Below are 23,406 nucleotides of genomic sequence, written 5' to 3'. Positions count from 1 at the left end.
GTGTCTCTGTTGGTGTATATATATAGAGAGAGAGAGAAGGGAAAATCTTATTGTAAGCAGTCCATAGTGTTACTTCTGTAGCAAATGTAAAATTGTCTCAAGGACAGTTGCTTCCTTAGAAATTAGTTTATTGAGGTTGTTAGCTGACAGTTTGTCATTGTGGCTTAATAAGAAATTGATTGACTTATTGTCCATTTCCCTTTTCTTTTGCCATAACAATGTCTGCCTTCACTAGCAGCCATGGCTCCACCTGATGATCAGTTATACATAGGGGCAAGACGGCCGCCGCCACTTCTGACACCCTGAAATTTACTGTCGCCAAGGTGATGGCAGACAATGAAGAGCCGAAGGCTGAGCTTCCTCATTCCTGGCACAAAGAGCTGGAGCAGGCAGACTGCCAGCTTTTTTGGTCAAGTGAAGCTGCTGCTGAACCTTGAATAGAAGTTCATTCCATTGAGATCATTGCTCACCTTCTTTCTCCTTTTAAAACTACTAGGGCATGTAAAACATTGAGGCTTGTACGTATTACCAGTTACTTCATAAATTAATTTAAAAGAAAATGAGATTCTTTGTGTGTTATTTTGAAAATCAGCATGACCAGTTGTAACGTCACGTAACACTTAAATCTGTTTCTGTTAAATCATTTTTTAAAATATTTTTAAGCTGTTCCCCTGCATTTTTCCTGAACTCTTGAAAGCAGTTATGTTAACTTGAAATTCACAAATTACCTCACAGTCACTGTCTCTGGTTATGGTGACTCAGATGATGTCAAACCACATACAAAGTAGTCATATTCCATTTCATGAGAGTGCATTTGTATTGATGTACATGAAAGTGAGCTGGGAGTAGCTTAAATAATTTTAATAGTACTGAATTAGATCTGATTTGCTAAGGCTTTTTCCCATTCTATGTTTATGAGGAAAAAAGCTTAGTAAATCAGGCCCTTAACAGAGGGCAATAAAACTGCCCACATTGGTGCAAACTCTGCACTTACTTTAACCTGCAGAGTTGGCACCAGTAATCAAATAGAAAGTTGCATAGGCTTTTTTTTTTTTAATGTTTACATTTTTAATAAGGTTGGCAAAAAAACCCAAAAAATGCTCAAACATAAACACAGCGATGCATCGCTGTCCTCAATTCGCAGTTATATGAATATTACAATATAATATTATGAAGTAATTCTAGACCACGCTATGGCTGTATATAGTGTGATGAGGTTCATGATGTGCCCAGGGAGGAAAACCTGGCCCGGATCCCCCCAGGGAGGGGCCGGGCCAGACCCAGACAGCAGAGACGAATATTTCAAGACAATCTCCTCAAATATTCCATGGGGGAGGCTGCCAAAGGCGGCCTCCCTCATGTGTAGAAATCATTTTACATCCTTTGTGGCCACTGCATCTCGCAGGTGGCCACATAAAATGTCCTGAAAACTGATGCCACCGTACTTTCTGTGACTTGCGTTTATGCAGAGGTTCTCTACTTCCTGAGATTAGATGGGTAGGAGCATGGGGGAGGGGGAGGGGGAGGGATTCGCCACTGCCAGGCCCGTTTTTAAGGCATCTGATGATGGGTTTTGGCCATCTTCATGGGCCTGGGGGGAGGGGGCCATAACCCTGGCTAGGGGGGCTTCAGACAGCAGAAAAGGTCAAAGGATCTTGGGAGGACTATATTTCCCAGGTTCTTTGAGGCGGGGGTAAGCCAATGGGAAGACAAAGAGAGGCTTGACTGGACATCTGAGGCTAGCACCCTGGGGGAGGGAACACACACACACCTGAGCCCATGATTACAGAGGAGGAAGTCCAAGGCAATACAGGGGGGGGGGGTTTAAAGAGGAGCTTAGCTTCCCAGGAGAGAGGGAAGTCATTGAGGTGGATGTCCCTCAAGTGGAAACTGCATCTGCGGACATGGACATAGAGTAAGTGTGATTACTCTGGGTTTTGGCTGTTTCTTTCTTTTGACTTGCTTGATTTTGTAAAAGGACTGGAAAAACCGTTGCCTGCAGCACAACTGTGGAGAGAAGGGGAGAGTTGTGCTACTGCCTAGTAGGGTGGTGTGTTTACCGGAAGGCTAAGCTTGTTTGTTTTCCCCACTGAACTGAGTGAATTCATAACTGGTATTGTTTGCATTTTTGAACTGTGAAGTAGAGCCTAAACTGACATTGTGTGGACTGGCCAGTGCCAGAGGGGGACTCCCCAGGCCTAGAGCTCCATTTTTTACTCCTGGGGGAATTCTGCGCTACTGTGGAATGCAGAATTTGCGCAGAATTCCTCCTTCACGCAGATTTCCTCCCTCACCTTGCAGATTTCTTCCCTCGCTGCAGTTCCCGCAGATTTTAGCGCCGCCGCGCAGATTTCGCTGCTGCCACGCAGATCCTCCCTCGCTGCCCTCGCTGAAAATGGATAAAAAAGAACCGGAAGCATTCCGCGCACGGACAGTGGCCAATCCGGGACAGCGATGTCAGGTGGCTCACGGAGAGTGGGAGCATCGCATCGCAGCATGGCACTGGCGGCTCAAGGAGCAAGCAGCAAGGAGGAGAAGAGGGAGAAAGAGAAGGGAGGGGAACAGAGGGGAGGGGGAAAGAGAAAGAAGGGGGAAAAAGAGAGGAGGAGAAGAGGGAGAGAGGGAAGGGAAGTCAGGTGGCGCACGGAGAGTGGGGGCATCGCAGCACGGCACCAGCGGCTTGAGGTAAGCAAGCAAGGAGGAGAAGAGGGAGGGAGAGAGAGAAGGGAGGGGAACAGAGGGGAGGGGGAAGGGAGAAGGGGGAAAGAGAGAAGGGAAAGGAGAAGAGGGGTAAAGGAGAGGAGGAGAAGAGGGAGAGAGAAGGGAGGGGAAGTCAGGTTGTGCACGGAGAGTGGGGGCATTGCATCGCAGCATGGCACGACTGCTCGAGGTAAGCAAGCAAGGAGAAGAGGGAGAGAGAGAAGGGAGGGGAACAGAGGGGAAGGGGAAGGAGGACAGAGAAAGAGAGAAGGGAGAAAGAGAAAGAAGGGGGTGGGGGAAAGAGAGGGGATAAAGAAGAGACCCAGGCCCTGGCCTTGTGAGTGTATGTTTGAGCCCTTGTGTTTGTTGTGAGCCAGTGGGTAGGTGTCTACCTGGGAGTCTATATGTACGGGGGGAGGGGGGGAGAGAGTGTGTGTGTGTGAGAGACAGTTGTATGTGGGGAGACAGAACATATGTGTGACAGATGGCATGTGAGAGAAAGTATATGTCTGATATCATGTAAGAGAGACAGTGAGCATGGATACTCAGGTGGAGAGGTTAGCAACAACTGCTGCCAGCTTGGCTCATCTGCCAGCAGCAGCAATTGGCTCTTCTGCCAGCAGTGTCAAGTTGCCAGGGACTGGATTGCACTGAAATGCAGAAGAATTTGCAAAAAATATTGTGTTATTTTGAAAAATAAATGTGCAGAATTTTGCAGAATTTAGAAAATGTATGCGCAGGATTTTCAATTTTTTGTTGCAGAATTTTCAATTTTTTTGCACAGAATCCCCCCAGGAGTAATTATTGCATTTTGGATATGGACTTCTTTTGTTATTTCTTGCTTTGGAGCTGAGCTAGCATTGAACTGTGGTACTGGACACTATAAGGGAGCTGGACTTGGTGCATGGGCCTACCTGGAGGCCACTCTAGAGGCAACAACCTCATTGCAGTTTGAGGAGTCCTGCAGTGTGGAACTACTCTGGTCAGCGGATAGAGGGAACCTGGGATCCTCTCTAGCCGATACCTCGTGACAATTGTTAATCGTATAATCCCTCATGAAAAGAAGTGATTATACATGCAATACGGCAGATAGTATTACTTGAACCAGTCCAATGGGCGTCCATATACCATATACTTTCATTACAAAGTGTGGTCATAGTTGTAATTTTTGATACCATCGTAAAAAAAGTTCCCATACTTGGATGGGGACAGCTATGGCGTCTCTCTGAGTAGCTGTTATGTAAGACTAATAATGTACTTTCCAGATCTTCCTCAAGAGCTCAGACTCAGTAGGAATTACCTCCTTCTGCCAGTGTGCTGCAACTTCCTGCCTAACCACACAAAGAATATGATTTATTAACGCCTTCTCTTGGCCATGGCTGTGGGTAGGCAGAGAGAAGATAAAACTCGGAGAGAAATGGGACTTTCGATTTAGACACCTCAAAAGTGCTACAATTTTTGGACATGTCCACCACATATGATAGAACGCGCCTTCCATATTACATTGTCTCCAACAATAATTAGGCCGATTTGGCTATATCTTACTTAATTTAGCTGGTGTAAGATACCAGCGATGCACAAGCTTGTGTATCGCTGGTATCAGCAATGTTAGCCAATAACAAATTTTTGGCAGTATTCATATAACATTGTTTCTCAACCCAAGTGTGCCCCCAATCTAATTCTCATCTCCTCTGATGTGTATTGGAAGATCCTCGAGATGACCCCAGCCAATTGTAAACCTTAGAAATTAAACCCTTGTTTACAGTATGATGAAAGCACATTTCTTCGAAGTCTGTCATCTCTCTAGCTATCTGCCCTCATTAAGCTCTGGAATTTGTTGCCAGAGGATGTGGTTAGTGCAGTTAGTGTAGCTGGGTTCAAAAAAGGTTTGGATAAGTTCTTAGAGGAGAAGTCCATTAACTATTATTAATCAAGTTTACTTAGGGAATGGCCACTGCTATTAATTGCATCAGTAGCATGGGATCTTCTTGGTGTTTGGGTAATTGCCAGGTTCTTGTGGCCTGGTTTGGCCTCTGTTGGAAACAGGATGATGGGCTTGATGGACACTTGGTCTGACCCAGCATGGCAATTTCTTATGTTCTTATGGTGCATTATCCCATGCAGTGCACTATGTACCAAAGGCAGTGTGCCATGCACAGAAGATTGTGCATGCTTCAAAGTCAGCGACTCACATTTTGCAAAAGGAGAACAAGTCAAATTTGCATGCCACTAGTACCCATAAATAGACATCAAGTGGAAAGAGGCAGGTGGGAGAAGAACCAGAACAGCCAAAAAAATAAAATAAAAGAACAGGCCAAGAAAAGGATCGATGTCTCCATCCCTTGGCAAATGTGTGCGCAGGGGGAACCTCTCCAGGGGGACCCATCCCCACATCCTTCAGGATCCTCAAGTGGAAGTCAGCAACTAGTGTTCTTGGGACTCACATCTCTCAGGAGGGATATCCAGCACAGAAAGGAGTGGCAGGTCCCAGTTCTACCTTTGGAACCCACACCAGCTCATGATATACTACCTGCATCACTACCATCATAAAGAATGCCATGAAGAATGTTTTCCTCTTATGAGATGGCAGTCCATGTTCCAGTAGGAGGTCTAAGTTCCTTTCTGGCATCCAGCCTTTGGCAACAAGAGCTATGGCTTCCAACGCCACAACATGTTTGTTTTCTTTTGTCGAGGAGGTCCTTGACCACCGTAGAACAGGAGCAGGTCCTGGTCCCAAAAGAGGACAGACCTCAATCTCCTGGCTTCAAGTCACAACAGGCAGCGGAGCAGATAACCGACATTGTGAGGAATTGCTTTTCACCATTATTCCCACAAGTCCAGCCACCAAATTTTCCTCTGATGTACCCCATTTGGCCAGTACCAATGGAACCAGTAATGCTGGGAGCACCCCCACTTCCTACACCTGAGTTATCAAAGGACAATGGTGAGGAACTGCCACCATTTTTTGTTACCTCCAGGGAACCATCTCCGAGATCAGAGAGCCCTATATTTGTTATGGTTTTGAGGTGTTTGAATGGATCCTTGGGTACTGTGGAAGATGACCATGCCCCCAGGGAGGAGCCCCGTGGGGAGCCACAGTACTGGGCTAGACTCAGGATGCACAAACACAGAGTTTTGTCTTTTATTGTACAGCTGATGTATACCACCAGAGGTGGCAATAGTGAGGTGAACCAGAGGTAGCAGTCCAGGGACCCTCGGCAGAGGAACCCGTCTCACCAAGCTGATATAGGGAGATCCAGGTATAGGTTTCCCAGCACGGCAGAGCTGTAGATGAGACAGACTGAGAATTAGATTACTCACTAGATGGTAGCTGTAAGGTTGACGATTCCACCAGGCAGAAGTAGATGGTTACAGGCACCGAGGCAGGGAGAACAGGCCCTCGAGGAGCAAGTACCTGATTCCCAGTAAGGCACCTGAAAGAAAGCAAAGGGCCCCTGAGGAGTGGGTACCCAGGTTAGAGAATACCCTGAAGGGCAGAGAGAGCTTCCAGTGGCAGCACGGAGGCAGCAGAGTAGCTTAGACCGGACGATTCCAATCCTTGCTAACTCAATGAGCTAGCAAACAAGCGTAGGCTAAATACCCGGATGGCGTGACGTCACTCGAGGGGGACTCCCCCGAGGTTCCCGCCATAACATGGATAAAGATGTGGGTGGCGTGCATGCGCGCACCCTAGGAGGCCCTTAGGAGAAACATGGCATGATGCTTTGCCATAGCCGTTCCAGGGACGCCAAAGAATGCGACTTGCAGACGTGGCGGTAGCCATCTTCCCAAGGCTAGCAGGGAGAGCAGAGAAAAAGGTGAGGCACAAGGGTTGAAGCCGTCTGAGACCAACGGACGCAACAGTAGCCCCTTTCAAAGTGCCCGTCCAGACCTCCTACCTGGTCTTGGTTTCTGAGGATGCGTTCTGTGGTATTGCTGAAGCATCTCTTTATCCATGATATTTGCCAAAGGTTCCCAAGAGTTTTCTTCAGGTCCATAACCCTCCCATGACAGGAGGTATTCCCTACTCTTCCTCTCTTTCTCACATCAAGGATAGCATCTACCTTGTATTCAATGTCTTCTTCTGCATCTGTAGTTGTCGGTTCAGGTGTCTTGGTGGAGAACTCGCTAAGGACTAGCAGTTTCAGTAACGAGACATGGAACGCATTATGAATCTTCATTGCTGGTGGAAGTTTCAGACTGTATGTAAGAGTACCTAGTCGGAGAATGGGAAAGGGTCCGATGAAGCGTGCAGCAAAACGAGCTGATAGTAGCTTGAGTCTTAGATGTTTTGTAGACAGCCAGACTTTGTCATCAGGCTGGAATTCTGGAGCCTTGCAGTGGTGAGCATCATAACCTTTCTTTGCTCTTTGTCCTGCTTTATGAAGCATCTCTTTAGTTTTAGTCCATAGTTGTTGGATATCTTTGGCAGTAGATTGAGCTGGCGGGGATGACACTGAAAGTGTCCTCCGTAGACCACTTCAAATGGTGTGGATCTAGTTGATGTTGCTGGATGAGAATTGATGGCGAATTCAGCCCAGAGCAACAGTTCAGCCCAGTCATTTTGACGTGTACCAACATAGGCGCGAATGAACTGCTTGAGTGTCCTATTCATTCTCTCCGTTTGCCTGTTTGACTGAGGATGGTATGCAGAGGTGAAGTCGAGAGAGATATCAAACTTCTTGCACAATGCTTTCCAGAACTTAGCTGTAAATTGAGCTCCTCTGTCAGAGACGATGTGCTTTGGCATGCTGTGTAGGCGAAAGATGTGAGTGATGAAAAGCTTTGCAAGCTCCATGGCTGAGGGCAAGCCAGGGAGAGCCACGAAGTGAGCCATCTTCGAGAAACGATCCACTGTAACCCAGATGGTATTGTTACCTCCCGAGAGTGGTAAGTCTACCACAAAGTCTGTAGCAATGTGAGTCCAGGGCTCATCTGGCACTGGCAAGGGTTGGAGTAGGCCCCAAGGACATCCGGGCGGCGGTTTCTGTCTGGCACAATTGGAACAAGAAGCAACGTAGGAGAATGTTTCTTCCTTCACGGTAGGCCACCAGTAGTACTTCTGTAGTTTAGCCAGAGTTCTGCATTGACCAGGGTGTCCAGCCAGTTTAGAATCGTGAGCCCATGCTAACAGCTTTTTCCTTAGATTCTTGGGTACAACGGTCTTACCGGCAGGTACTGGGTGAGTAGCTGACAAGATAACTCTTTTCGGGTCGATGATATGTTGGGGTTCATCAGGTACGTCCTCAGAGAAAAATGAGCGAGATAGGGCATCTGCTCTGACATTCTTATCTCCAGGGCGGTATTTCAGCACAAAGTCAAATCTGTTGAAGAACAGGGACCATCTCGCCTGCCTATGGTTTAGGCGTTGAGCATGACGGAGGTACTCCAGATTTTTGTGATCTGTGAAAACTGTGATCTAATGTTGTGCACCTTCAAGCCAGGGGTGCCACTCCTCGAATGCCATCTTTATTGCTAGTAGTTCTTTATCCCTTATGACGTAATTCTTCTCGCTGGCAAGAAGCGTCGGGAGAAAAAAGAACATGGGTGTAAGGTCTTAGAGTCACAGGACTAGCTTAGCATGGCCCCCACACCTACGTCTGAGGCATCGACCCCTCGATGAAGGGCCGGGTCGGATCCGGATGTCGGAAGCATTGCTTGCTTGAGAAGGCGTCCTTTAGTTTCTGGAATGCTGATACTGCCACCGTTGACCAACTGGCGACGTTGGCACCTTTCTTAGTCATTGCTGTAAGCGGAACAGTTAGTGAGGAGTAGTTTTTGATGAATGTTCTGTAGTAGTTGGTAAATCCCAGAAATCGTCTAAGAGCCTTTAGACCTGTGGGTTGTGTCCATTTCTGAATGCTCTCTAGCTTCTGTGGGTCCATCTGGAAACCTTGGTTGGAAACAGTGTACCCTAAGAAAGGCACTGATTCCTTGTGGAACTCACATTTTGACAACTTTGCGTATAGGCGGTTCTCGTGGAGTCTTTGCAGCACCCTTTTGACATCTTCCAGATGAGTGTTCATGTCCTGGGAAAATATCAAGATGTCATCCAAGTACACAAAGACACATTTGTAGAATAGATCATGCAGAATGTCGTTCATCATGTTTTGGAAGATAGCCGGGGTGTTGCACAGGCCAAAGGGCATCACTAGATATTCAAAGTGCCCATCCAGGGTATTGAAGGCTGTCTTCCATTCATCGCCAGAGCAGATGCAAACTAGCTTATAGGCTCCCTTGAGATCAAGCTTGGAGAATATATTGGCTCCCTGTAGTCTATCAAATAGCTCTGAGATGAGTGGTAAGGGATAGTGGTCTTTCACAGTGATCTCATTTAGACCTCTGTAGTCAATGCATGGATGCAATGTTCCGTCCTTCTTCCCCCCAAAGAAGAAGACTGCGCCGGCAGGAGACTCTGAAGGTTCTCCTTTATGTATTCAGACATAGCTTTATTTTCTACCACGGAGAGAGGGTAAACCCTTCCTTTGGGTGGTTCAGTGTTAGGCTTAAAGTTGATGGCACAGTCGTAGGATCTGTGTGGAGGTAGTACGTCTGCGGCTTCTTTGGAAAATACATCTTGAAAAGATGCATTTTGAGGCAGCAACCCAGGCATCAATGGGGCAGTTAGCATGCAGGGTATAGGAGAGACCTCCATCAGACATTTACCTTGGCAATCTGGACCCCAACATGAAAGCTCCAGAGTAGCCCAATTGAATTGAGGCATATGCTGCTGCAGCCACGGTAGCCCCAGTACTACAGGGTGCATGGCCTTCTTTAGTACAAAGAAGGAGATAGTCTCTGAATGGAGAGCACCAGTCCGTAAACTCACTGGTTCAGTGAGCTGGGTTACTTTGCCCGGTAAGGGCTCCCTGTGAATTGAAGATCGGAGTAGTGAAGACGTCATGGTGGTGGTGGGAATCCGTAAGTGCTCCACTAATCGTTTCAAAATGAAGTTGCCTCCTGCCCCTGAGTCCACTAGGGCAAGAGTCTGGTATTCTAAGGGTCTGCAGATTAAGGATACAGGAAGAGAGCGTGGAGGAGAGGGTGCAGTTAGACCTAAGAAGAGTCCTCCCGCAGGACTTAGGTCTACCAGTTTCCCGGACATATAGGGCATGTTTGTACAGCATGGCCAGTTTGTCCACAGTACATGCAAAGTCCCAACGTCTTCCGTCTTCCGTCTTTTGACGTCAGGTGACTGTGGCCTAATTGCATTGGTTCTTCTTTGCCAGCAACTGGACCCGAGGGAACAGGCCTGGGTGTAGACTTAATTCGAGTTTCGCCCTGAAGGGGTCTTCTGGGAGTCTTGGTCTTTTGAACCTTGTGACGAAGTCAGCGATCAATCCTTGTTGCCAACTTCACCAGTTCAGCCAAGGTCTCAGGCATCTCACGAGCTGCCAGCTCGTCTTTCAAACGAGAATTCAGTCCTTCAAAGAAGAGGGTCCTCAGGCATTTAGGGTCCCAATGTAATTCAGATGCCAGTGTCTTGAATTCTATGGTGAAGTCTGATAAAGGTTTATTACTTTGCTTCAGGCGAACCTGAGACTAAATACAAAATTGAATCTTTATGGGTAGAAATCCCTTGTGTGTCAGGGAAGACTACAGTGATAGGGGTATACTACCATCCACCTGGTCAAGATGGTGAGATGGACAGTGAAATGCTAAGAGAAATTAGGGAAGCTAACCAAATTGGTAGTGCAGTAATAATGGGAGACTTCAATTACCCCAATATAGACTGGGTAAATGTATCATCGGGTCACACTAGAGAGATAATGTTCCTGGATGGAATAAATGACAGCTTTATAGAGCAATTGGTTCAGGAACCGACGAGAGAGGGAGCAATTTTAGATCTAATTCTCAGTGGAGCACAGGACTTGGTGAGAGAGGTAACGGTGGTGGGGCCGCTTGGCAATAGTGATCATAATATGATCAAATTTGATTTAATGACTGGAAAAGGAACAGTGTGCAAATCCAAGGCTCTCATGCTAAACTTTCAAAAGGGAAACTTTGATAAAATGAGAAAAATTGTTAGAAAAAAACTGAAAGGAGCAGCTACAAAAGTAAAAAATGTCCAAGAGGCGTGGTCATTGTTAAAAAATACCATTCTAGAAGCACAGTCCAGATGTATTCCACACATTAAGAAAGGTGGAAAGAAGGCAAAACGATTACCGACATGGTTAAAAGGGGAGGTGAAAGAAGCTATTTTAGCCAAAAGATCTTCATTCAAAAATTGGAAGAAGGATCCAACAGAAGAAAATAGGATAAAGCATAAACATTGGCAAGTTAAATGTAAGACATTGATAAGACAGGCTAAGAGAGAATTTGAAAAGAAGTTGGCTGTAGAGGCAAAAACTCACAGTAAAAACTTTTTAAAATATATCCGAAGCAGAAAGCCTGTGAGGGAGTCAGTTGGACCGTTAGATGATCGAGGGGTTAAAGGGGCACTTAGAGAAGATAAGGCCATTGCTGAAAGATTAAATGATTTCTTTGCTTCGGTGTTTACTGAAGAGGATGTTGGGGAGGTACCCGTAATGGAGAAGGTTTTCATGGGTAATGATTCAGATGGACTGAATCAAGTCACGGTGAACCTAGAAGATGTGGTAGGCCTGATTGACAAACTGAAGAGTAGTAAATCACCTGGACCGGATGGTATACACCCCAGAGTTCTGAAGGAACTAAAAAATGAAATTTCAGACCTATTAGTAAAAATTTGTAACTTATCATTAAAATCATCCATTGTACCTGAAGACTGGAGGATAGCAAATGTAACCCCAATATTTAAAAAGGGCTCCAGGGGCGATCCGGGAAACTACAGACCGGTTAGCCTGACTTCAGTGCCAGGAAAAATAGTGGAAAGTGTTCTAAACATCAAAATCACAGAACATATAGAAAGACATGGTTTAATGGAACAAAGTCAGCATGGCTTTACCCAGGGCAAGTCTTGCCTCACAAATCTGCTTCACTTTTTTGAAGGAGTTAATAAACATGTGGATAAAGGTGAACCGGTAGATATAGTATACTTGGATTTTCAGAAGGCGTTTGACAAAGTTCCTCATGAGAGGCTTCTAGGAAAAGTAAAAAGTCATGGGATAGGTGGCGATGTCCTTTCGTGGATTGCAAACTGGCTAAAAGACAGGAAACAGAGAGTAGGATTAAATGGGCAATTTTCTCAGTGGAAGGGAGTGGACAGTGGAGTGCCTCAGGGATCTGTATTGGGACCCTTACTTTTCAATATATTTATAAATGATCTGGAAAGAAATACGACAAGTGAGATAATAAAATTTGCAGATGACACAAAATTGTTCAGAGTAGTTAAATCACAAGCAGATTGTGATAAATTGCAGGAAGACCTTGTGAGACTGGAAAATTGGGCATCCAAATGGCAGATGAAATTTAATGTGGATAAGTGCAAGGTGATGCATATAGGGAAAAATAACCCATGCTATAATTACACAATGTTGGGTTCCATATTAGGTGCTACAACCCAAGAAAGAGATCTAGGTGTCATAGTGGATAACACATTGAAATCGTTGGTACAGTGTGCTGCGGCAGTCAAAAAAGCAAACAGAATGTTGGAAATTATTAGAAAAGGAATGGTGAATAAAACGGAAAATGTCATAATGCCTCTGTATCGCTCCATGGTGAGGCCGCACCTTGAATACTGTGTACAATTCTGGTCGCCGCATCTCAAAAAAGATATAATTGCGATGGAGAAGGTACAGAGAAGGGCTACCAAAATGATAAGGGGAATGGAACAACTCCCCTATGAGGAAAGACTAAAGAGGTTAGGACTTTTCAGCTTGGAGAAGAGACGACTGAGGGGGGATATGATAGAGATGTTTAAAATCATGAGAGGTCTAGAACGGGTAGATGTGAATCGGTTATTTACTCTTTCGGATAGTAGAAAGACTAGGGGGCACTCCATGAAGTTAGCATGGGGCACATTTAAAACTAATCGGAGAAAGTTCTTTTTTACTCAACGCACAATTAAACTCTGGAATTTGTTTGCCAGAGAATGTGGTTAGTGCAGTTAGTATAGCTGTGTTTAAAAAAGGATTGGATAAGTTCTTGGAGGAGAAGTCCATTACCTGCTATTAAGTTCACTTAGAGAATAGCCACTGCCATTAGCAATGGTTACATGGAATAGACTTAGTTTTTGGGCACTTGCCAGGTTCTTATGGCCTGGATTGGCCACTGTTGGAAACAGGATGCTGGGCTTGATGGACCCTTGGTCTGACCCAGTATGGCATTTTCTTATGTTCTTATGAACCAACGAGGATCCCGCAGTTGTGTGCCGGGCAGGGTCATCAAAAACTGATCTGAACAGTTCAAGGAACCCGGCAAGATCATGTAGGATGGAATCATCGCGCTCCCACAGCGAAGATGCCCAAGCCAACGCTCTTCCGTCCAGATAAGACAAGATGTAGGTGGTCTTGGCATAGGCTGTAGGAACATGATTAGGTTGCAGGGAAAAGTGCATGCAACATTGGTTGATAAATCCTCTACATTTCCAAACTTCCCCCGAGAAACGTGTGGGAGCAGATAGAGGTACAGTAGTCTTGACCGTCACTTCTGGCGGTGTAACTTCTTTACCTGAGGTGGTGGGTAAGTTCATCTGTGCATGCAACTGGTTGAATGCAGCAGTCAAATTCTCCAGCGCATTCTGCTGTTCGGAGATTCGCTGGACCAGGCCTGGAATGGCGTGCAATGCGGTGAGCTGAGCCGAATCCATGGAATTAGCAATCTGTTATGGTTAAGCGGTGTTTGGGTGGATTCTTGGGTACTGTGGCAGATAACCACGCCCACGGGGAGGAGCCCCGTGGGGAGGAGCCCCGTGGGGAGCCACGGTACTGGGCTAGACTCAGGACGCACAAACACAGAATTAGATGTTTTATTGTACAGCTTGATGTATACCAGCAGAGGTGGCAGTAGTGAAGTAGCCTGGATGTAGCAGTCTCGGGACCCTCAGCAGAGGGGACCCTTCTCACCCCTTTGGTATAGGGCAATTCCAGTATAGGTTTCCCAGCAAGGCAATGCTGTGGATGAGACAGACTGAGAGTTAGATTACTCACTAGATGCTAGCTGTAGGTATGCGATTCCACCAGGCTGTATAGATGGTACTGGCACTGAGGCAGGGAGAGCCGGCCCTCGAGGAGCGAGTACCTGATCCCTGTAAGGCACCTGAAATAAAGCAGAGGGCCCCCGAGGAGCAGGTACCCAAGTTAGTCAATACCCGAAGGGCAGAGAGAGAGAGCTTCCAGCGGCAGCACGGAAGCGGCAGAGTAGCTTAGATCAGCCGAGACCAATCCTTGCTAACTCGATTAGCTAGCACGTAAGGGCAGGCTAAATACCCGGATGGTGTGACATCACATGAGGGGGACGCCCCCAAGGTTCGCGCCAATGTTGGAATAAAGAAGAGGGTAGCGCGCGCACACACGCACCCTAGTAGGCCCTTGGGAGGAGCATGGCGGGAGGCAGCACCATAGCCATTCTGGGGACGCCGGAGAGGGTGGCTTGCAGTTGCGGCGGTAGCCATTTTCCCAAGGTAAGCGGGAAGAACAGTGAACAAGGTGAGGCAAACGGGGCGAAGCCGTCTAGGACCGATGGACGCAACAAGTACCTCATACAATTCCAGAGATGGGAGTTGTGGGAGGTTTCACAAGTGCATAGCTTTACAGCGAGACCTTCCCCATGTGTGTCTCATCAGGGCCCTTATTCTTTTAAAGAGGGTGATTGAAAATAGCAAGTGGGCTACGATCACTATGGCTAGGGCAGTAAGACATACGACAGGATATAGTCAGTTTGTAAAATACCTTCATCTCTGGAATCATAAATGTAGTCAGCAATTTCTGCTGTGTCTTGGTCTACAGACAGTTCCACAATGTGAGAGTCTTTATAACCTAAAAGATATTTCATTTTGACAACCGGTTGTATACGGTCTCTGTCCCGCTTTCATGAAGACCTTGCTGTGAGACTCGGCGTCCAAAAAAAGAAGGTTGGCTCTTCATCCTTAAAAGCTAAGTCATATTGTACAAGTTGTTCATTATGTTGAGATCCGGAAGTGGATCCTTAGGCCGACCGGCGTTGGGTGGCGGTCGGGAGGCAGACACGCTCAGCCGAAGACGGATCTTCACCTGGAAACCCGTGACGACCCCAGAGGAGCTGTCGACGCCCGGGTCGCTAGGGCTTAGGTGGCTTCGCCCTGGAAGTCCTAGGTCCCCCCAGGAGGAGCCCGTAGGGACCCGGACCGCTGGGACTTAGGAGAGAGACTGGCGTGGAAGGAAACCCGGACCGGAGCTAGAACAGGACTGATGGAAGAAGTAAGGGTAGAGACGAACCGTGGTCAAGGCTGGCAGCAGAAGTCAGAAGCGTGAAGACAAACCGTGGTCAAGGCTGGCAGCAGGAGTCAGAAGCGTGAAGACAAACCGTGGTCAAGGCAACAAAGCAGGTATACGGAGACAGGAACGCTGAAACTGGCAAGCAGGAACAGGAGCACCTGGAACAGCAACTAATCCTCAGGGAGTGACCGCGTTGCAAGGCAAAGCAGGAAGGGCTGGTGCTGACTTAAATTCCCCGCCGGTGCTGACGTCAGCCGGGGAGCGGTTCAGCACATCCGGGTGCTGGACCGTCAAAAGCCCGGCCCTCACGCGCGCGCGTTCCCCCGCAGGGGGAGGAGTCATCCACGGGGCTCGGCGGCGTTGTCAGCGTCTCCCTCGTGGAGAGGCCGCTGCCATGCGGCCAGGCCGGCCCCGGATCCCGCGGCTCGCGGCAGGACAACGGGTCCCGCGGTGGAGGTAAGGACCCGGTCGCTAACGCGGCGACCGGGGCTGCAACACATTACACATCTGATTTAAAGTTTCATTATATTTGCAGATATTTTTCGCTATTAATGGTACTTGCCCCTGATGAAGCTACGTGCTCCGTAGCGAAACACCGGCTGCTGTCAGTTCAAGAGACATTTCATATGGGACAGACGGATATATTAATAATTAAAAAAAAAATTTTTATAACACATGATATTTTCACAGGCCTTGGTGCTGTTAAGAGCCGAAGTGGTTAAAAGACCGGACAGTTCTACCCTTCAAGGTTGAACACGTCGTCAGGCTTGCTGATGCGGCATCTTTAAAAATCTTTAAAAAATCTTAAAGATTTATATAAGTGTATACACGGAAAAGTTTTTTGCTCCATGTTGATGATAGAGCTGATTTAAATAATCCAGAAGAAGGCTCCTTTTGTTATATTTGTTTGATTTATAGGACCACATAGTGCTCTTTTTGTTGTTGATCTGCACTGTAACCAGACATATCCAGGTATTTATTTATTTTTATTTTATTATTTTATTTTATTTTTTTTTTTTTTATATCAGGTAGTGCTTACAGTCAGCACTACCCAGCTAAGTTTAAGCCATGCCTCCAGAACACCACTGTATCCCCTTTTTTATCCAAGTAAGTTTTAGCTGGTCAATAATTTACCCAGCTAAAACTTACCCATCTGAAGGGGTAGGAAATTCAAAACCCTGGGTTTGTCCAGCTAAGTCCTGAATTTAGCTAGATAAACCTGCTGAATATTTTGCTAGCATGAGATTTGCTAGTTCTTTCCCGATTAAGATCATTACAAAGGGAAATGAATACTGTACTTTTAAATGGTATCCTTACATATCTGAGAAAAAATGTAGATATAGTTTTTTGAGTAACTTGTTAATAAACTGTGTGCGATCTAAGGGAACAAACCATACAATAGAAGTTTTCATGAATAGCAGACATTCCTTCCACCCACAAGCTGTTTATGTCCCACATACAGTGCCAGTTCAGCTAATCTTTCTCAAAGTTTTGTTCCCTTACTGTTTCATGGAAATACTAGTGATTGCTGCAGAACTTTGACTCTGTGGAACATACTTTGTACGAAGGAAGTTACAGCAACACCTGCAGCCATCAAGAGCTTGGCAACAGCAGAAGTAGCAAGAAGATGTTGTTTTGAATTGGTGGAAGAACATTTTAGAGGCTTACATTGCAGAGATCAAGGAATTAGTCTCTACAATACATATGCTTATTGGGCTCCATGACTGATAAATACTCAGGTCAGAAAGGAAGCTTATTTCCAGATATAGAGCTTTTTGTGAAGGTGAGCTTTGTAAAGGATAAAACCAAATAGATAGTGTGTGCTAAATTAACTTTTTGTGGTTTGTGAATTGAGAAATAAGATTTACAAAATTAATATCCAACAAGAAAAACCACGATATTGATGCTACAATAATTTCTACTGTGATCTCACTGATCCTGCTTTTTTAAAAGCTTTTTAACAATTAAAGAACTAAACAAATCTAGAATTGCATGACAACTTAAAAGAGAGCATATTATGACTGTATGACCTGCATGTATGTACTCAGAATGTTTGTGTGTGTCTTGCAGCTGTTTGGGGGAAGGATGCATGGGTGGGTGTGTCTGGAGGGTTTCTGGAAGAGGGTAATTTAGTGAGATGTGTGATTATGGGAGTATGAGTGGGGGAAGGGGATGTGGTGTGAGGGTGTAGAGTGTGGCATTGGGTGTTATTTATTTAACATTGCTTTTATTCCGCCATTACTCACAATGTAGTTTTAGGCAGATTAAATCTCATTCACAATAAAATAATCAGCAATATTACAGTTTCTCTGTGGGGGGATTGGGTGAGGAGCGTTAGAGGGGGAGAGGTTTGTATATCTGTAGGTGTTACACTTGCTCTGTGTGTTTGTGTATGGGGGTCGGGATGTTACAGGAAATCCCACACTCTTTTGCACCCTCTCCACTCCCCCATGGTTTCTCCCTCCAACCCCCCTCCCACTCTACTTCCTATGCTGTCTTCCCTCCCTATATTCTCTCCCCGCCATTCTCTCTAAACCTTTTTCTACATAAATAAAAGCTACAGTCAAGGCTTTTTTCAGTAACTGTGATAAAATCTAAGATAATTTCTTTCTGATGTTACAAGCCGGGATCAATTAAAGAAATTGATGGTTCCTTTCCCCCTTTGTCTCATTCTTTGTGTGAAAATGGGGATGTTTTAGTTTGTGAAATGTACAGTTTTGTAGGCCAGTGAGGAAAGAGTTTTCCTCTATACAAGATGCATGAAAATACAGGAACCTGAGCATGTTATAACATACTTTATCTGGTGAACGTCATACACAAAAATGAATTAGTATTTCAGATGATTCTATATAGAGCTGACATCAAATGACCAATCTTCTGATAATCGACTTCTGAAACAATCAACCAGATCTTTGCATTCCATTGTAGTTACTTTCTTACTAATGATCCATTTTAATGGTTCCTAAAAGTAAGTTTAGTGACTACTCATAAAGAGGACGATATTTAGCGCCAATTAGCTAGATAAGTGGTGGCTGAGTGGCGGTGACTGAATATCCAGCTGCAATCAACAGTCATCACCTAGTTGGATAACTACTAGCCAGATAAGTGGTTAGTGGGATGTGGGCAGATCCGGTTAACTTTGCCAAATAAGTGCCGATAACTGGATAAGTTAGACCTGCTCAATAGCAGGTCTGAAGTTAATCGGATAAGACTTATTCAGCCATAGGGATACAAATACCTATCTAGGGAGAAGACATTATGGCTAGTCTCTCTCTCTCTCTCTCTCTCTCTCTCTCAGGCTGGTGCTCCAGGAACTTCCCATTCCTCCTGTTTTTCAAATTTGCATCACACCACACAATATGGTGCTATCGCATGCAGTAAGGGCTTTTCACATGTGATAAGCCCTTAACACATGCAAAAATGCCTTAGTGCATTTTGATAAATGAGGCTGGTTTGCTATAAAGATATTTTAGTTGAGGTTAAAACTGCTCTATTACTATTTTATATTTTTTAATGTTCTGTTTTAATTGTGAATGTTCTTATTTTGTGAACTACTTTGACTCCACTGACTAGACAGTACAGAATGTTTTTACATAAATAAATACTCATTAACAATCTTCATCTATATCTAGGCTTACCTCAATCTACTATCCAACTACTTCAGCTTCTACAAAACTCAGCAGCACAAACGTTTTCCAACAGCAGGCCCTCTGATCATATATCACCAATACTTCATCAGTTGCATTGGTTGCCTGTTAAATGGTGCAACCAATACTAAACTTTGACAATTATTCATAGCTTGATTTACAATAATATTCCACCTGTTTATCAGCAGCATTACATGTATACACCCCTTGCAAAAACCTCAGATCCAAAAACAAGCTCCTTTTTAAAAATTCCATTCCCTAAAACAACATTAGCTATAACCAGAGAGCGAGCTTTCTCAGTTGCAGGCCCTATTCATTGGAATACACTACTTCCTGACTTAAGACTATCTGCCAATAAAAAAGATTTCAAAAAAGTTCTCAAACATCATCTTTTCTTACAAGCCTTCCCAGATTTATGTGTGTCATGATTATCCTTTTTCCTCTCCCCTCCCTCCTCATCTCCAATATTATACCATTGAAGTATTTTTTGTTATCTTAATCTCTATTATCATTTCTTCAAAGTATTTTATTATTATTATTTTATTTTAATATTTATGTTGTTGAACTTATTTTGTTTTAGTCTCATGTATTGAATTACATTACGTATGTTTTTTTTGTAACCCGCCCCGAGCTTTGGAGGGTGTGGGAAATAAATACTTTTAAATAAATAAATAGATTTTGGGACTCTTCTATCAATAGAAATTCACAATAAAACATGATATATTTTTTTATTTTCATAAGAGAGAGAGAAGGAAATAGTGAGACAAAATAGTAGCATAAACTCCTAAAGAAAAATGGACTGTCTGCAGCACTCTGAGTGAAACCAGCTTGCAGTAGGTTAGGTAAAGACATGCTTTCTTTTCTATTGCAGGCTGGCAGCGATGGGGAAAGCATTGGAAACTGTCCATTTTCTCAGCGACTCTTTATGATTCTGTGGCTGAAAGGCGTTGTCTTTAATGTTACCACAGTGGACTTGAAGAGGTAAGGTAATGGAACTGCATTCTGATTTTCTAAACAAAAATACTGAACTCTGGGTGTGGTTCAGCAAGGTTTCCTTAGCCAGGCTTACCCCTTTAGGGTGAGGTCCAGACTAAAATCTCATACATAACAGTTTCTCAGTCTGGGCTGTGCAGGAGTCCGATGTATCCGTCCTTGCTAGGAGTGGGTGGGATTATCTGCTGCAGGAAGCACAGAAGTACTCACTGGAAGTAAGGGTTCTGTTGACAAGACACAGCTATTAGAGTCAGGCCAATTCTGTAAAAAGTGTGGGAGAGTCGGCGCTCCATGTTGAGCGCCGGCTTTCCCAAAGCATGCCCAGGCACCTCTCCTGGGCACGCGATTCTCTATTTAAATTAGGTGTCACGCTAATAAGGAGGTGCTAGGGACAATAGAGGTGGCTGTCAGCGGGTCCGACAACTGACGCTCAATTTTGCCTGCGTCGGTTTTCAAACCCACCGACAGCACCGGGTTAGGAAAATGGATGCCAGCAAAATTGAGCGTCTGTTTTTCAAACCTGCTGACTGGTGGGCAGATGTTTTTATTTTTTTTTATTTTTGGTGCCTCTGACTTAATATCGCTAGGATATTAAGTCGTAGGGTGTACAGAAAAGAAGTATTTTCTGCTTTCTGTACACATTTTCCGGATTGCTTAGATCTTAACGCCTGCCCTTTCAGTATCCCGGGCAACTAACTAATAGGCTCATCAACGCTATTAGTTTTGTTGAGGTTGGCTGCACATTTTTGAGGGGCTATAGATGTGCGTCGAAAACAGGTGCTAAACGGTGCACTCGGCCAAGCGCACCGTACTGTATCAGCCTGAAAGAGTGGGAGCAGTGAAATGAGGCAGCATTCAAGTTGCTGTTTCCTAGCCTGCTCCTTTAACTGATTCCTGAACCAATCCGCTTACTCAAGGTTGTGGTTTCTTACTTTGGGTAACCAGTTCATGTTTTCTGGGATCCAGGATTTATTCTGGGTTGCTGCATAACTGATTGGTTAAGACATTGGTCTGTTGCCCTTCCTCCTTCGGCAGCCCTCAATTCAAGCCTTTGCTGGTAGTTAATACTATGGCTGTGCATCAGCTATGGACTTTCTTTACTCAATAGGAAAGTGGAAATCAGCTAGTCCAAATACTGAAAGGGTTTGTCTCAGCCTAAAGATTTTTCTTAAGCACAGAATGGGAAAAGGTTCCATACAGAATAGATACCTATAATTTTAACAAGTCTTTTTAATATATTTAATTCAAGTATTGTGGTTGCCATATTAGCCATTTGAATATGTTGAAATAAGGATCAACATACAATTCACAGATGTATTGATTTATTCTCAAAGTTTTGTTCCCATAGTGTTTCATGGAAATATTAGTGAATGCTGCAGATCTGAGTTTTCACTTGGCAGAACACACTTTATACCAAGGAAATTACTGCAGCGATCAACAGCTTGGCCAGAACAAGTTGTTTGTTGGCCCTTATTTCTATATATATTTGATTCCAAATCTGTATGACCATGAGAGAATAATTTTCCAAAGTATTTACACTTGTAAAATTGCCGTACATAACATGCAGACTTTTAAACATGTTAAAAGGAGGCATTTTTGGGTGTTATGTTTAGATTGGGAAGAGAAGTAAAGTACACAGATTGCATTTTCAGTTCTATGCAGGTGCAAATGTCCATGTGTACTTTCCCTTTGAAAACTGGTGTAAAGCCCATGTGTTAAAAGTATGAACAGTTTGCAAATCGCCCCCTAAATGGCAAATAATCTTTGCTAAAGTAGAGATATGGATTTATTCCAAACTTTTCTTAATGATATGTGACAATATGTAGCAATAGTATTTTGCAATTTAACATGATGAGACCTCAGGTTAATGTAATATGTCCCAAAATACCCTGCTTCAGGTTGCATCAAATTGTCATTTTCCCTGTCTTGCAACTGTATTGTGCCTGTTATAATAAACAGTGCACCTACTACAGATTAAGTCTTGAACATTTTCCAGTATACAAACTATACTTAAGTAACCCACAGAGCTTCTAGAAACTTAATTCATCTCATACATTATTACAAATATAAATCCTTTTAAAGTACATAAGTGCAGAATGACATAAAATATCAAAATACAATATTGTTAGTCATTATAAAGCACCAAGAAAAAATTGCAATATTATAATTTAAGTTTGGAAATATATAAAATGCATCACAAGTCCACTGCAATACGGCTTTCATTAAAATGATAAATGGTACATAATGTCAAATAGAAATGTCAAAAGCTCTCCAGGGAACCCTATCTACCGCAGATACCCATCACATTACATCTCTATCTACCGCAGATAGAGATGTAATGTGATGATAAATGTGAAAAATTAGAGCTCCATTAATTCAATACCTACAATTCTCTCATTTGAATTTTGAACTCAGAAAACCTGCGGACTTACAGAACCTGGCTCCTGGAACAAACCCTCCCTTTATGACTTTTGATGGAGAAGTAAAGACTGATGTGAATAAAATTGAGGAATTTTTAGAAGAAAAACTAGCACCTCCTAGGTAAGGAATTCTTACCAACATTATTTCAAGGGATGAGATCATATTACTGTTTAGTATCATGCGAAAAATACACTTTCAATAAAAAAAAGCAAGCTAGCTGAAGCACAGGGATTTAAAAAGAATTGCCTAAGATGACACAGAGTGTCAATGATAGATCCAAGATTAGAACTGAGGTATAAGGCGTTAAAGGGCCTCCTTTACTAGGCTTTCTTTCCCAAAGACACAGAATGGGCAAAAAGCATTAGTAAATCAAGCACAAAGTGACTTGCCAAATTTCACGAGAGTCCAGAGGATGCCCAAACTGACATCTGAGAATTTGTGCTGATTTGTTATCAGCAATCCTTTGCAGTCGATAATGATTGTCTTTCATGATTGTCTTTCATGAGTCTCCTATCTGTGGGTCTGAAGATAGCTGATGAGGCTTATTTAGGAACCAAGGACTCTTGAACTTGGGCAGATGTTTCTGAATGAAATGGGTGATCCTGAGTTGTTGATTTAGTCCACAGCATGTTGTTTCTTCCACTTCTACTTTTCCACCTTCTAGGGTTTCAAACTGCTGAAATCCTTATAGCAGACTTCCTCCATTTGGGGGAGTCCTGGAAAGTAGTATCCTATGAGTTGGTGTTAGCTCAGTACTGTAACCATTAACCACACTTCCTCGTGTATTTTTTGTAACCTTAGTGTTCTTTAGTTCTTTTTGAGTGTTCTTACTTCTCATGAATGCTGCTGAGTCTTGAGATACCCCTGGTTTCATAGTATCAAGATAGTGCCTTGAAGGTTCATCTGCATATCAGAGCTTTGAGATTACCTCAATGCATCTCCTGTATTTTGGACTTCTCATGAGCACCTTGGTAATTGCCTTGGCATTGTTATGCCTCAATGATTCCATGGCTTCTGAATCCTTAGTGCCTCAGTCTTCTCTGCAAACCAGTACATTGAGAATACTTTTATGTTTATAAAGTACTTTAGTTAGATCAATTTCTATGCTTCCAGTGCCTTTACGTGCTACTTTTTTAAGGCTTTTCATTCATAAACATCATGTTTTTCACACTTCCATTTAGATGCACTTTTTTGTGTATGTGGCAACTCACTATGGAAAGTAGGCTGAGTGGTTATATATTACGTGAACTAACACTCTACAAACAATCTGACAAAGCAAAACTTAGGCCTGGATTTATCAAAATTCACTG

General features: G+C 44.0%; 1 protein-coding gene across 2 annotated transcripts in view; it reads left to right on the top strand.

Annotated features, from left to right (window-relative positions):
- Window positions 1-23,406, top strand: part of CLIC6 (chloride intracellular channel 6) — a 137,450-nt gene that overhangs the window by 88,232 nt on the left and 25,812 nt on the right. Inside the window, exons 2-3 of one of the 2 annotated variants that reach the window (XM_029603522.1) lie at window positions 19,554-19,663; window positions 22,091-22,216. In XM_029603522.1, coding sequence (XP_029459382.1) covers window positions 19,554-19,663; window positions 22,091-22,216 — 236 coding nt within the window. The remainder of the gene's footprint in view (window positions 1-19,553; window positions 19,664-22,090; window positions 22,217-23,406) is intronic. The other variant, XM_029603523.1, reaches the window with a different exon arrangement.

The sequence above is a fragment of the Rhinatrema bivittatum genome, chromosome 5 (assembly GCF_901001135.1).
Source record: "Rhinatrema bivittatum chromosome 5, aRhiBiv1.1, whole genome shotgun sequence".
Classification (NCBI taxonomy): Eukaryota; Metazoa; Chordata; class Amphibia; order Gymnophiona; family Rhinatrematidae; genus Rhinatrema; species Rhinatrema bivittatum.
The sequence above is the reverse complement of the archived record's forward strand: the minus strand, read 5'-3'. Positions and strand labels throughout refer to the sequence as shown.